General features: G+C 38.2%; 1 protein-coding gene across 5 annotated transcripts in view; it reads left to right on the top strand.

Annotated features, from left to right (window-relative positions):
• The window catches only part of HERC4 (HECT and RLD domain containing E3 ubiquitin protein ligase 4), a 37,237-nt gene extending 27,509 nt beyond the window's left edge, over window positions 1-9,728 (top strand). For all 5 annotated transcript variants that reach the window (XM_069795745.1, XM_069795748.1, XM_069795744.1 and 2 more), the window contains 8 exons: window positions 1,529-1,696; window positions 1,821-1,964; window positions 2,868-3,034; window positions 3,843-3,909; window positions 4,122-4,204; window positions 6,552-6,735; window positions 7,311-7,413; window positions 8,355-9,728. In XM_069795745.1, the coding sequence (XP_069651846.1) occupies window positions 1,529-1,696; window positions 1,821-1,964; window positions 2,868-3,034; window positions 3,843-3,909; window positions 4,122-4,204; window positions 6,552-6,735; window positions 7,311-7,413; window positions 8,355-8,563 (1,125 nt within the window). In that variant the 3' untranslated portion in view covers window positions 8,564-9,728. The remainder of the gene's footprint in view (window positions 1-1,528; window positions 1,697-1,820; window positions 1,965-2,867; window positions 3,035-3,842; window positions 3,910-4,121; window positions 4,205-6,551; window positions 6,736-7,310; window positions 7,414-8,354) is intronic.
• The last annotated feature ends 6,164 nt before the right edge of the window (window positions 9,729-15,892 follow it).

The raw sequence follows: 15,892 nt of genomic DNA, 5'->3' as shown, positions 1-15,892 counted from the left end.
AAACCAAAAAAACAAACCAAAACAAAACCCCAACAAAAAACCCCCAAAACAAAACAAAAAACCAACCACCACCCCCAACCAAAAACCAGCCTTACCTCTCATATGAGCAGACTTTAAATGATTTATGTGTAGAGCCTGGAGCTGGAAGTCGATCTATTTTGTTAGAGGCAGCAGCCAGTTATACTTTTAATTTCTTACCTTCATGGGACTTAAGAGCTGGTGCTCTTCTTAGGATTGGTAGTGTCAGAAAGGCAATGTGTTGGCACCACGTGAATATCTAGTGCACACCTACTTTCTCATTTCATGTGTCATACCACCTTCAAAATACTGCTAAACTCTGAAGTCTGATCGGTGTCTGCAAGGCAGTAGAAAAGAAGCTTATCTTGAAAATCTAGCATCTACGTTGGATAGTGGGAGTAGGTTTCCTGATCTTGCAGTTTGCAGTAGTTTTTGGCTCTTTTCCTGTTAAATGCAAGTATATGTTACTCCTAAATTGTTCACTTCAGTTTTAACTAGAGACTTCCCTAGAAATTAGACACTTGATATGAACAATTCTATATCTTGACCCATATCTCTTGTCTAGAGATAGATACACTAGACAACCCTAAAGTAACTGAGAGGATCTTATGTGTTTTCATGATTCTCTAGGTAGAACTGAAACCAGTGTGATGTGGTGAGCTATACTTTTGTTAAATGTTTGAAATTTTTTTTTATACATGTAATCCATACCTGTTCAGCTGCTGTAAGGGTATAAATCATATTCTTAAAACAGGAAAGGAAGAATGTGGTAAGGGCACCAGCCCCGCCCCATGTTTGTGATGTTTAGCATCTGAAATTAAATGGAAGAGATAAGTCATGTTCAAGTAACGGGCTTATGTACAAAAATACTAGTTGCTTTTGTAGTTCATAATAAACATAGTTTCTTATGTCTTTAAAAATGTATATACGCAGCCAAGATGAGCATTTGATGAATTCAGGGAAATGTTCACATTGAATATTTCTATTAACAATATTAAATAGTATTCAAACACACAAACTTTCAAGAGTTCTGTGCCATATTCAGAACATTTGCAACAGTATTTTGTTTTTGAACAGTTGTAATACAAAAAATTGTAATACAAATGAAATAGATGAACAAATTGCTTTTCATTCTGTGAATTAGTTTTTAATGGATGTTTTCATGTGAGTTTTATATTAAACAGCTTACTCTTCATTAGATGAAGTGCAGTGATTTTTTGCTTCCTTTTGTTATCCAAAGTATTTTAACTGGAATGTCAAAAACTGTATTCTAAGACTTCACTGAACACTAGCATTGATGAGGCTAATAGGTAAAGGAAAAATATTTCCTAAGATTAAATATTTCCTGAGATAAAAGGAATATGAAGAAAATTTGGGCAAATTCAGTAGCTCTCGTAACAGTTATTCCCATTCATGTCCTCTGCACTTTTTAAGGCAAGAGTGGTGAACATTTAATATTGACAGGAATCTTATGTTACCCACTGACACTTTCACTTTGTTTTTTTTGCAGATGGCTGTTGATCAGGCTCACAGGCAGAATTTGTCTTCTCTCTTTCTGCCAGTATTTGAATCTGTCAACCCATGCCTGATACTAATGGTACGGAGAGACAATATTGTAGGAGATGCTGTGGAAGTCCTAAGGAAAACAAAGAATGTAGACTACAAGAAGCCACTCAAGGTATTATCAGTACATATTACTCAAAGTGTCTTTCGCTGACGTGCAAGTAGTTGAGAATATTTTTGGACAAATCTTGTTTCACAGTCCGTTTTTAATTCAGTGCGAACTGAATTGTGTGTTTCAGGTTATTTTTGTAGGGGAAGAAGCCGTTGATGCTGGAGGTGTTCGCAAAGAATTTTTTTTGCTCATCATGAGGGAGTTGCTAGATCCCAAATATGGAATGTTCAGGTATTATGAAGAGTCCAGGCTGATCTGGTTCTCTGATAAGGTAGGGCATGATCTATAGTTGTTAATTTTCTTTTAACTTACAATATTTATATTAATAATGTATGAACATAGTGGTAGTTTTATTTCAAGAAGAGAAGCTGAAGTAAGTATTATCAAAAGATGTTTATTTCTGTCATTGTTAGATCAAAACTTTCCCCTTTGGTTTTCCCCATTCCTCACTTACTCCTTACCAGTTGTCCACAACCCAGACAAGTTTAGTAGGAAGAAGTGCCAGCCAGAGTAAACTGATTCCAAGAGCAGAATCAGTAAATCAAGGTGGCAGAGAAAAATTCTTAAGTGGCATGGTGAACAGGTCTTTCTGTGTTCAGTCACATTTTTGGGTCCATTTTGTAGGTAGTCATCTAGTCATACTTTCTTGAAAGTTTTGATCACTGACTTTTTAGTCCTCTCTCAGAGAAAAACACTGACTAGGGTGGCTATATCACAGATACCTGAATGTTAACATTTCCACGGTTGTGTTTTAAGCCTTTGCTATTAACTCCAAGTAAGTCAGTAGTGAGCTCCTCCGTCCTCCTCCCAAAAATAATTTTTTAAGAAATTGACATATATTTAAGCACTGTATAGTGCAATTGTAAGTCACTGATGAAACCAGAATCTTAATGCAGTACTTCCAGCAGTATACAGCACTTGTAACGCAAAATGTGTTGGATCTCAGCTTTTTTTTTTTTTTTATAAGTAGAAAGAGTTCTGTTTCCTTGGATTTCAATCTCTCAGCTGGTAAAAACTTCATCCTGTTTTCCTCAGTACTTATGGATTCATAATATTTAAAGAAAATACAAATGAAACTCACTCAGATTATACTGCACTGTAGACTTTTTCTGGACTCTGCAAGATTAAAATAACTTCTTTATTTTAAACCATCTTGTCTGTTTTCTGTTCTTAGACCTTTGAAGACAGTGACTTGTTTCATTTGATTGGTGTTGTCTGTGGGCTAGCAATATATAATTTTACTATTGTAGACCTTCATTTCCCTTTGGCTTTGTACAAAAAGCTATTGAATAAGAAACCATCCCTGGATGACTTAAAAGAGTTGATGCCAGATGTTGGCAGGTAAGCAAGAAAGTAAAATGAGTGTTACTATGAATTAATTTTTAATTCAGTGTTTTCTTTTAAGAATGTAAAGAAAATGTGTTATTTTCACACTAACAGGATAAACAGCTTGGAGTAAGTTACAGCCATCATGTCATCTGAGAAGGGTGTTTAACAATAGCATGTATCCTGCTTCTAAACACTTGGGTTTAGTATTTGTGTCTTCTGTTTTATTATCCTACGAGAATTTTAGGGGAAAATAATATTTGAAATTCAAAACCTTTGAGTTTTAGCCATTAATTTTATAAGCCTAAGTGTGAACATAGGCAGCTTATTTAGTCCATCAAGGAAATGTTTTTGCTTATTTCAGGTACAAATACATGCTAAATACCTGCCTTTGAGTAGGGATTTGAATAGCACTAACAGGTGGGAGGTTCAAACAAGGGGAAGTGGATGTTTGATTGCCAGAGTGTTGTGAATGCTAAAGTTGTAATAGATGCGAGGAGAAATCAAACAAGTTCATGGAAGAGCCCATCAATGGTTATTAAGCACCTACCGCCTCTGGTTTGGGATTCCATTAGCTGAAGACTAGGATATGAATCTTCTCACTTCACACCTGGACATAATCAATAACACTACAAGTAACAGCAAAATGATTGCTTGAGATTTCCCAACACTGCACAAGGTGCAAGTCAAAGAGCTAATAAATGAAATAATAGTAGAAAGATTTTATTGTTAAACTTGAATTATCAAAGCATAAAGAATACTTCAGGAAAATAAGCTCAGCTTTCTTTCCACTAGTACAACTACTTTGTAACTTGTTTTGCAGGGGAATGCAACAGTTACTGGACTATCCAGAGGATGACATAGAAGAAGCATTTTGTCTTAATTTTACTGTAAGTTTTATATAGTCTTTTGAAGTATTTATCAAGCTCATATCATCTACTATAACGGCCTCTGATGGAGTGTTTGAGAAAAAGCATCAGCTGCTGATTCCCATAAATTTTAGCATCTGTGTCTGCCATTCCCGTTGCTGTTAGCTAAGTGGTGGGAAGAAGTACTCTACGCAGTAAATAAGATTTCTACTATTTTTGTTTGTTTTAAATAGATCACTGTGGAAAATTTTGGTACAACAGAAATTAAAGAGCTTGTTCCTAATGGTGCTGACATTCCTGTAGTCAAACAAAATAGGTGAGTTTTATGGGTTACAGGGTAGTTCAGTGTTGCTGTCTGCCTTGGGAATATAACTGGCTTGCTGTAAGTATCCTTTGCCAAGCTTTTACACTAAAAGCTTGTGGAGGCAAAGCTACTTTGGTTGTTTTTCCAAGCTGTTCTCATGTGTATTGTTAAAATAGCTATTGTATTTAAGGATTTGCCAGCTGTGGAGAGGCTATCTAATTTTACTCAGAACCTGTAATACTTCTTTTTCACTTTGAGCTTAGAAGTATTTTGAAGCTTTTTAGGGCCCATTTTGACTACATGGTCTTCATTTTATAAGATTAAAAATGTTTGTGGTTCTGCAGGAAGTTATATATAGTTGGAATTCAGTCAGTAATGATGAAAACTTCAACCTACATGCCATTATGTGGCAACTATTCATATATGAAATACTATTTCAGAGAAGTCTTCCCTTTATAAAGCAGATAAATGTATCTGACATTATCTAGTGTTATTGTCAGAAGAGTGTGTGAGGGGTGCTTTTTTTTTCATTGGTCAAGGATTCTGTTACTTCTATTTATAAAAGCAGCTTCTCCCACCCTTTGTTCCTTTTCTGCTCCTGGAGGATAGGCAGAATGTATCTGGTGGTGCTTTTGTCCCTTTTTGCAGAATACTGCCATTTTCCTATCATTCTCTGTCCATTCCTCTCATGTATTCCTGTCTGTTCTTTAATATTCATGAATTCTCTGTGCTTTTAGTTCTCCCAGAGTAAAGGGAGAATCAAACGGAAAGAGCATACTCTATGAGAACAGAATGCACCTAGGCTGCGCGTGGTAGGAACGAGGGAGAAAATGTACCTCTAGGCACGTTCCTAGAGGGCAAATGTTTTCGGCAACGTTTTCTATAACTAGCTAGGTCTGTTGTAGAGGAAAGAATGATGACAGAAGATTCTGAGGGTATCACAGACCCACACATAACCATGTGCAGTAGTAGTACCCCCCACAATGGAGTGATTTTTGTCCTCCTGACTTACCCTACCATTAACAACTGCAATCACCACCTATACCTGTTGCACTTTTTTTTTTTTTAAAGCCTTGGCTCATAGCGAGGATTTGTGATACTTTATCTTAAACATGATAACTTTGAAGTTCTCTGGTGGTGGTTTGGTGTTCTGTCACAAAGTGAAAGTAAATTGGAGTTGAATTATGAGAAAAGTTTCAAGGTGCCTATGGAATGTGAGCTGCACTGTCATCACCCATTGTCTTGCAGCTGTGAAGAATTCCTGTTTCTCAAGATCCAAATATTCCATGATGCTTTAATTCAGTTTAAAAAAATATTAATATAGAGTATAATAATGCCAATTAGTTTATTACTATGAATTTTCTCTGGAGCAGCCTTTCTTTCCACTATTAGTATTACACAAGTTACCTCTTTCTCTGCTAATTAGATAGTGTGCTTTAAATGGAAATCACATTGAGTGCTGGAAGAGGAGGAGCATGATTTACCACTTTGCTCATCTCCAGTATTCTCAGTTCAACAACTTTAATAAATCCTCAAAATATGTTTAGATGATTCTTTAAATTATTGGTGATGTTGTTTGAATACTGTGGATGTTGTTCAAATACTGTGGGTTTCCACAGAGAATGTATGTTGGTAGAATAACTAATCTATAACTAAAGTCATTCTGCCCGTGTAGAAACTAACAGTGTTAACTAGGATTTATTAAAATGTTAATTAAAAAATCATAATCATAAATACTGTATCGCATCAAGGAATTTTAGTTCTCCCCCTAAATGCTGCAGAAGATGTTTCCAACAAGGTATGAGAGCTCCTCGTAACAAAACACAGATAAGAGGCCGTCTGTTTTTCAGTATCCTAGCTCCTTTGCGCTGATCTTTCTACTGTATAGGACTCAAATGCCCGTTTGAAGTTGATTTGCGTTTTTAGTGCAAATATGGTAATCTTTTTAATTAAAAACATAAAACAGCCAGTTTGACTAGTCCATTTCAGGACACTGCATGTAATTCAAGCATTTAAGCTTGTTGCCATTCAGTCCAATTCACTGCAATGCATACAAATAAGAGAAATGTTTATAGTGCCTGAAAGAAATAATGCCAAATGTTATTGTTTTTCTTTTGCACCTTACAGACTCTGTCTTGCGGGGGTGCGGTGGGGAAATACATTTATGTGCCTTTTTCATTGAGGTTATCTTCACTATGGTTGTAACGTGAAGCAGAGAATATAATATATTAGCAACCTTTTTGCTTAACTTTCTATGCTGTGTTCTATATAGAAATGGCTACTGTTTTATTGGTAGAAGGGTGACACGTGTTTGGGTTTTTTTTTCCCTCAACATAATTCTCTTTTCTTCTTTGTGCAGGCAAGATTTTGTAGATGCGTATGTAGATTACATCTTCAGTAAATCAGTGGCTTCCTTATTCAGTGCATTCCATGCAGGCTTCCACAAAGTATGTGGAGGTAAAGTTCTTCAACTCTTCCAGCCTAGCGAGTTGCAGGCAATGGTGATTGGGAACACAAATTATGACTGGAAAGAATTGGAGAAGGTAAGAACCATAGGTAGCTATTTGTTTCATATATTTTTAATTTCAAGATGCAAAAGCAAGATCTTGAAGTGTCCTTTTGAGCTGTTTTAATTAATGGGACCTCCAGCCTTGATTGGCTTGACTGCATGAGTGAAGAACTTTTTCTAAATAATATTTTAGTGTCTTCACTCACTGACATTTTACCTTCCTGCTTAAAGTTTTTCCATCTAATTTCTGAAGGAAATCGGAAGAGAGGGGAACAAAAGTACACAGAACCAAAAGGCAGGTGAATGTATTAAGTTAGAAGGGGGAAAGTGAAGAAAATGCACACAGTTAATAAAAGTAAATATTCTTGATTGCCAAAACTCACTGTGAGGCTTTGTCACTGCTTTATTAGGATTGAAAATGCTTTGGAGTACATGCATCTGTCTATATAGGTGAAGTCATACTGAACAGCTGAAGAAAATTAACCAAGGAAAACAGTAATATATCACTTGCAGTATCCCTTTACACAAACTGCATTCATTCTACTTTAATGTCAGATTATCCTACTAGCTCTATGTGCAAACAATAACCTACTTTCCTGCTCATTTTAGAATACAGAATACAAGGGAGAATACTGGGCAGACCATCCTACAATTAAAATATTCTGGGAGGTTTTTCATGAGTTGTCTTTGGAGAAGAAAAAACAGTTTTTGCGTAAGTATTTGAAACTACTTCACAGAAGTTGTTAACTGAACAGGATCACTCTGATTTCAGGCTCTTGCTATAAGAGGGCAGACGTTAAGTATTTGTCTATAATGACATGATTACATTTATTTGGAAGAAAAAAATCATAGTAGAAGAAATTGATTATGAGCTAGTCTCTGATTTTGCTGGGGTTGTCTTGAGTAGTTCTGGGTGGTGGGCAGTTACAAGATGATAGTAGACCAGAGCAGCATTAAAAAAATAAAACACACCACCCCCGCAAAGCCCCCAAACCAAAACCAAAAAGCCCAAACCCAAAAAGACCCAACAACCTAAACTGCTAGTGTCATTTATTTGATGGCTAGAAATTTTTTTATGTGTTTTGACATAAGGTTCACATCCTCCATTTTTTTCACTGCACATAGATGGAATTTTGGAGTTATAGCTGATTGTAAATACGTCAAAGTACTGATATGAGTGGAAATGTACAGGGGAAAAACAAAGTTATCGAAGCTACCTGTGAATGAGCTTTTGTTGAGAATAGATCATAGATTAATTTCCAATTCAGGTAAATTTCTTATTGAACAAACTAATTCAGTGTATTGACAAGATGCTTGCAAAGGCTCAATAAAGGTATAGCTAATAGATTTTAAATAACAAATTTTGATGCATGAAGAACTTCCTATTCTCTCTCTCTCTCTGCCCCCCCCCCCCAAATGAAATGTTTTCCTTTATTTATCACTTCTTATAGTTAAGAGTTCATATGTGTAAGCTGGAGATAAGGTTAAGTCATTATTCCCTGTTTTTCAAACTTACCAGAACAACTTCAGTGTGAAAAGTTAACCACTGCTGGAATAATTAGAAGATGCAAACAATGATTAGAACTGCATATATGACACATACAATGTTAGTCTTAAACTACTCTCAAGACTTTGTTTGTTTTTTCTTGGCAGTGTTTCTGACAGGCAGTGATCGTATTCCAATTCTTGGAATGAAGTGTCTTAAACTAGTCATCCAACCAACAGGAGGTGGAGAAGGTTATCTTCCGGTAGCTCACACTTGCTTTAATCTTCTTGATCTTCCAAAATACACAGATAAAGAAACCCTAAAGTCTAAGTTGATCCAGGCTATAGATCACTATGAAGGTTTCAGTTTAGTATAACTTCAGAAATGAGAGTTCTGTGTAATGTGGGATCATTAAACTAACTTTTTGTGTCTTTCTTGTGGTGGTAAATTCAGTGGATTAAATGATGGAGTTGATAATATAACTGATTATTTGCAAAAATGTTCAGCGGTACGGATATTCATGGGAGCCAAAAAACATTTACAAAAATGAGGAACTGTCTTAACACATAACCTTCTTGTACAGAACCATGTGGATTTTGCCATCTTACAATAAAAACAACAGTATTGTGAATGGGAGTCAAGTTTCACTAACATGAATTAACATTTCACCTTATGCAAACAATTTGGCGTGTGAGTGCATGAGAGACTTGCTTAAGTTTTTCAAATCACTTAGTAAGAACATTTAACTTTTTCCCTAATAAATTCACTTGGTAACTTTTCATTTTGTAAATAATAAATTTTTGTGACAAAATAATTATGTTCCAATAGCAGTATGGTTTCTATTGCTTGTAATTGAATATGAGCTTATTTTATGGCTTTTAACAAAAAAAAGTGACTACTCTGATTTCTGAAGATATATATTTTTCTGGTTTGTTTTAAGAACCTTAATGAAAGTGATTGTTTAAGAGACATTCATCTTCACAATGTACAATCCATGAAGCAGTCACTTAGTGCCGATACAAAACTGCATCCAGTGGCATTTTTAATATGTGGATGGACAAGCTGACTTAATACACTGTTTTATTTTTAAGGACTGATTCTGTAATTAAGTGGACACAATTATAAAAGAGGTTAATTTATCATTTGAAACCTCTGCAGCCATGTGTCAAGAATACAGCTTAAAAGAAAAAGATGCACCAGACAATTGTTGCTGTCAAGAGGTTAAACGTTTATTTTTAAATGCTGAAAGCGTAGTTTATGGTTTCTAATAGAATTTTCACTTTTTTCCAAATAAATGCATTTGAAATAACTCTTTAACACCCCCGTCCCCTTTTCTTAAGATTTTATTTTTAGTATAATTGCCCTGAGACGATTGTGCTTAGCTGGACACTTTCGGATTTGACTTTCCTTCTCTGGTTAAATTCCAGATTTTGTGGTGTTAATGCATATGTGACTTGCAGCTGTGAAACAAATATTTATTTTTTTTAGATTTTTAAATGCAGTGAAAAAATTCAAGCTATAATAAAAGACTTGAATGAAAACCTTTGTTGGTTGATGTGTATGGATGCTTGCATCATGCATATTTCTTCAATTGGAGGGCAAATTTTGCATGCAATAAATCGAGAGTACAGCTAGGATACCAAGATCTCACTTGAAAAGCAGGGAAGTTCACTCGTAATAAATTGTATAACATGCAGTTTCTGTGCTGACAGTGGATGTGGATATAATACAAAGCAGTCAGTACAGTTAAAATCATTCTTTTTTCCTTAACACTGTGTTTTTACAGGTTTCTCATGCAGCTCAACCTCTAGTAATTTCTTTGTATGCAGCCCATATTCCATCTTTTCCAACATTTGTTACCTGGCTGGGAAATTCTCCCTGTTGAGGAAAACCAAGAAACCAACAAATACTAAAGCAGCTTAATCTTACTATACATGGAAGAAAGAAAAGGAGAAAGATTGTGTACTATTATATGATCAAGTGCTGGTTTTTTCCTGTGGGACTCTTGCTTCATTCAGTGTACACAGTTGATGGTGTTCACTGAATAATAGGGGGTTTTTATGTTCAGTTGTGCAGGTCCAAGTCTAATTTAGTCCATATCATCTAAACCCAGCACTCTATATATGTATCTAGTTTCACTATGGGACTTTCTCTGATTTTTGCTGTATTGGGTTTTTCATCAATACTGATATTAATCTGAAAGATGAGCAATAGCCTTATTCTGTAGATGAGGGGGTCTGAGACAGAATCCAATCCATAGTTACTGAATACTTGCCAATTTTTGGTGCCCAGTTTAGAATGTGCTGGAGAACTTAGATATCCTTTATCTTTGAAGCGCAGTAATTGTTGACTAAAACTGCTGTGGCAATTTCTTCGTGTTGCTGCAGAAGTTTCTCCAGCATCGGCAAGACATATTTCTTAATCTCTTTGGAACGTTAGTGGACATCAGTAAGTGTTGGGAGGGTGGGGTGTTGAACGGTTTGTTGAATGTCATGTTAAGAACCCACTGGCAGAGCAGGGCTAGAGTCACTTTCCTCAGGATAGCATTTGCCTGAGACTTCTTTCTTAATTTTGGCCCTGGTTTTTTCCACCTCTGCAAGAAATTGAGTTGGGTCCTACAGAGCATGATCATATTTGCTAAATGCTCCTGATTATTTTACAGGTGTTAGCTCATTTTGTGCAGTGAGACAGGTGCCCTGTTGCAAAGCAGACATTACCTACGTAACAAGGTAAAAGACTTTTTTGTAGTACTAGAACAATTACTAGTCATTGTATTACTTCTGTCAAGCGGTTTAATACTTTCTGCAGTACTTACGTTGCCATTAGTTTTGTTAACAGTCGTAACAGCCCTGTGAAGGATCGCTACAGAAGTTGTACACTTAAGTGTTTCCTCTGGCTGGAAAAAGGTGGGTAGCAGGAACTGCTTTCTGTTTCCTGGATCAAGTATCATTTTGCATACAGTATTTGATGCTGTGCATCATGCGCGAAAGGGAAAAAAAAAAATTCCCTTCCATTCTATGCTTAGCTAAAATAGCCATGATGTTAAGAAAGCCTAGGGCCTTCCTCCTTATCAAATCTCCAGTTAATCAGGAAAGCTTGCGTACCACTTTTCTAAAAGGATAACGTGAGCAACTGGGGGATAGTAGCAGTTTGGTTTGCGGTGGGAGCGTTTTACAATAATTCAAAGTCTTTAAAGAAAGTCTTTTTAGTTGATAATTAGATTAGCATTTTGAAGATTCAGAATTATCACTGGAGAATGGTAGTTGCATGTCAAACTTGTATCCATCTCCATCATGGTTACTAAAGGAGGACTTGTCCCAGCAGTGCAGTCGGGTACTGGATTTACTGTACCTGTCACGTTAGTACAGGGCTGAAGATGGAATTTGCATGGCAGAACTGCACAGGCTGTTTCAACTATACGTGTAGCAGAAGTTTGTCCCATATTTTCCAGGGAAAAATCTAAGAACACTGTCGCCCTGTGCCAGGGTAGAACTGTTAAAGTGGTGAGCCCTGCTTAAGCACAATGACTTGTCTCCTTTGGTACTTTATGGGAGTTACTACTAATAAGGTTGTTATTACTGTAGAGCGTCAAGCTGTGGAATTCTCTTCAAGAAGGTTTATACGCTACTTTAAAAAGGATTTTAATTCATTACATTGCTCTCTGCTGCAATAAACTTGATTTATCAGGAATAAATGAAGTTTAATGTAATCAAATATAAACCACTATAAAAGAGAGCTCTTTATCGAAAGGCACATGAGGTTCTGCAGTTAAAATAAATGCAGAATAAAAGCTTTCTTTTAATAATATAATTTTCAGCATGATAGACTTGTATATAGCGAGCACCACATGAATGGCTGTGTTGACTTTCTCTGTTGTGCAACCAGAACTATGTACTTGTGTGTGCCATGTGCAACTGTCTTAGTTGTTGCAGGAGGAAAAAAAAAAAGAGGAAGAACAAAATATTTGTTTCTCCTGTTAAGTGACAGTTCCCACTGCTTACTAAGTGGGTGTTTCTTAATTGTAGGTCAGTGTGGGGTTTGGGTGAACTACTAATCAAGCTACTCTTTCTAACTTCCAAGGGGCTGTACAGGTTTGTGTTAATCAAGTTTGGAGCAGTAACTTTAAAAACCTTACCTTGACCTTGAAAGGCTTAGAACATCTTCTATCACCTGCCAGAGCCAGATTTGATGCTACACCTTAGAGCCCCAGGAAATCCCCTTGACTGTTTTCCTGGAATACGTGCACACTTAATAAAATAACACCACCAGCCATAATTTCTATATGCTTGAGTTCCCTGACCATTTGACTGAGTCCTAAATTTTTTTTCTTGAGGAAAGGAGCCTGTTCATGTGTGTACACAGCGTTTAACTCTCTGCTGGTTAGACTGACTTCCTTTTTGCTGGTGGAATACGTTAAAACTCTCTAGCTGCAAACCTTTGCCTCCCCATTTCTGCACCGATGCAGATCGGGTGAATGAGAAAGATGTCTTTTACCTTCTGTCTACAAGACAACTTGGGGGAAAAAAACCAAACAAAGCACCTAAACCTAACTGTGGCAATACCATAGGCATACTAGAACTTTGCAAAAGTGTTTTACGTACAGAGCGACTTGTCTCTTACTACCAGTCGACTGAACGGTCTGAGTTCCTGCATATCACTTGGGTTTGAACATACTTCATTGATCTTTTCCAAACCAACAACATAATGTGTTGCTGATGCCAGGAGTGTGATCAAAGAACTTGCGTAGGTGAGGGCAGCGGTCAGCATCACCTTTTTTCTCCAGCCAAAGGCACATGCGTCAATCTCATATTATTAGAAAGGAAAAGGAGGTTTATGAACCTTGTTCCACGTATGAACTACAGAGCTGTGATGTTCAGCATAGCTGTGTCAGTGTGTACGATGCTAGTGGGGATCTTCATCTCACCCAGGCTCCAGGCTAGTCTTATCAATGGGTCATGTCGAGAGCACACCAATCCTACACTGGAGTGCAGTGCCTGGGGGGCCGAGAATACCTACAGCTATTCACTGCTTTCCCCCACATGCCTGATTATGTCAGGAATTTCACTGAGGAAACAAAAAATTAATGTTCCATGAAGACTTCAGTTTGAATAGAGTGTAAAAGTTAAGTTTCCTTCCCTTTTTTGAGCTTTTCCATTAGAAGGAACAGAGCTGCCAGACTGCAGCTAAAAACTAACTTCCTCTAGAAACTGTATTTGCCATGTCTTTGAAAAATTTTACAGGTGAAACTAATTTAATTATTTGTGGCTTGATTCTGTGCAGAGGCTATGCAGGTGCACCTGCTAGCAGCAATGCTTGAGTACTCTGGGAGCTACGTGTAGCATCTCAACAAGCCTGAGGCCATCCACTGGCAAGGTACGAATATCTTAACGAATATCTTAACTCACTCTGGCAGTAAACGAAGGGAGAGGCTAACTGAGGAGGTAAGGGAGATCAGTAGTATCTTTAGAGGAGGGAGTAGGTGGGATTGTTGTGGCCGCAGCCCAGTGCCCTCCCTGGGGGGGTCTTGGGGATTTCTGCAGCCCCCTTCTCTCTCTGGGTGGCCAGCAGCGAGTGCCTAGAGAAGTGTCAAAGGTTGGGGCGAGAAGGTGGCCATGCCCCACGGTCAGGACCAGATGGCTCCCAGCTGGCAGCGGAGCGCTCTCAAACCTGGGTGAGGGGCCGGCAGGGTCGGTCTCCCCGTCCCACGGGTTGGGAGAGCCGGGAGCCGTCGTCTCCCACCGGTTCCTGCAGCCGCTGCGGAGGCGGTAAGCAGGGCTGCCGGTGCGGCCGTTCCGTCCCGGCGTGCGGGTGAGTGCTGGGCTCCAGCTCGGCCCTTCTTGGGGCGGTAGGTGTGATGGGGTTACCCGAGACTGCCGGGGCTCTGCGGCAATCACCCGTGTGCTGTTGGAAAGAGGGTGTCCTTCGGCTGAGGCTTGTGCTTGGGAGCTCTGCTTTGTCCTTTGGAAGTATTACGAGTAATAATTGTACAGAGCAAGAGGGGGGAAAAAAACCAAAACAACCCGCTGAAATGTTTGTACGTTGTTTTTAAGGACTTTGGAGTCGCGTTTCTTTGCGGTTTTCAAAAAAACTTAGCCGCTGACGAGGAATACGTAAAATCTGTAGCTTCATTTGTAGTTTGCGTGTGTTTGCTTTGCCAGTGACTCCGGGGCACGTGAAGTGGCGTTTGTGGGGACGGGAGAGTATCTCTTGCTCTGTGAGGGTAAAAACAGCCCCGCAGTCACGGAGCACTCGGGTTTGTGTCTCTTAAGAAACTTAGTCCTTTAAAGACTTGTGGTCACGTATCTGCTTCCACCATCTCCAAGGCAGGATGAATATACGCGTAGGGTGTGCCTCACCAGTGTTTGCTTGGTCTGTTATTTAAAAGGTCCGGTATAAATAGTCGTAGCAGAGCTCTGGGAAGCACTCTGTCCCTGTATTTCACTTGAGCACTGCTCGACTGGGTTAATCTGAGGTACAAACTGTCTCCACCTGTAGCTAGTCCAGGTGCTTACAGGAGAGTGTAGTGAGAGGAAAATACTCTTTTCCTTGGAATCCTCTCAAGAGCTTTGGTAGTCCTGTCCCGCTTGGATTTGCCCAATTCCTTTTTCAGGCCACTTTGAGCTCCCCCAGCGTCCTACGGCAGGGAGTTCCACGGTTTGTGCGGAATGACAGTTTCCTTTGTTGCATCTGCTTTTCTGCATCTTCAGCTGAATGGTCCTTGGGCCTCATGGTGGGGGGGTAAATAGCAACACTTTTCCCTTCATGCACCATTATTAATATTATTATTACTTTTCTTGCTGAGTCCTGCTAGCAGCCTGTGTGTCTTCTCAAAACTGCTGAGCAAAGAGTGACTATACCAAGGGTACTGTTCTGACTCCATGACTTCTCTTGATGCATTATAGCTAGTTTAGAACCCGTTGTTATGCAGACACGGCCAGTTGTTTGAGCTTGAAATTCTGCTTTTTGAACTGGATTTTATTCTCCAGTCACTCTGTAGCTAAGTATATTATGCAAATAGTTGCAACGGCCTTTAGATTTGACCATTCCGGTTCAGTATTTAAGCATAGATATTGACCCTGAGGTACTGAACTGTGTCTTCTTTTTTCTCAAACTTTTTTCAGTTTTTCAGATTGATTCTGAATGCTGGTTTCATTCAAATTTTGTACTCTTGTAGCCCCTCCCAACTGGATGTTGTTTGACCCTTTGCTGTCAAGCTTTTAAAAACATTGTGTATTTTCCATAATCAAACCCAGCAATTAAAAATGTACTGGATTCAAGATAGACCCATAGAGAATACATGGCCATTAAGAAAGAAAATATTACAAGATTTAAAAATATGGACTTTTATATCGCTTGAAATATTTTTGCAAGGTCATTATTGTGTCTAATGCATCAAAATAGGCTGAAAGGGGGCTGGGGAATGGTGCCATCATATTAAATGCTTGTATTTTGCTTTTTTCAGTGCATCTATTTAATATAAATACTAACATGGTTAAGATGCTTTCATAGGATGGTAACACAAATTATGAGAAAAATAAGTAATCTCCCTTTTTGAGGCTGTACAAATTACAGCTGGAACTGAACATGCTTTTTTGTGCTTCCGGATGAATTTCATGTAAGAAAGATGCTGAATACTTGGGGATAACAAAGAGCTGTGATAGCAAATGTTTCCTCATCCCCATCCTTTGCCTTATGATTGTTTTAA

This window comes from Haliaeetus albicilla, chromosome 11 (genome assembly GCF_947461875.1).
Source record: "Haliaeetus albicilla chromosome 11, bHalAlb1.1, whole genome shotgun sequence".
NCBI classification, from domain to species: domain Eukaryota; kingdom Metazoa; phylum Chordata; class Aves; order Accipitriformes; family Accipitridae; genus Haliaeetus; species Haliaeetus albicilla.
Note: the sequence above shows the minus strand (reverse complement) of the source record. Positions and strands in the feature narration are given on the sequence as shown.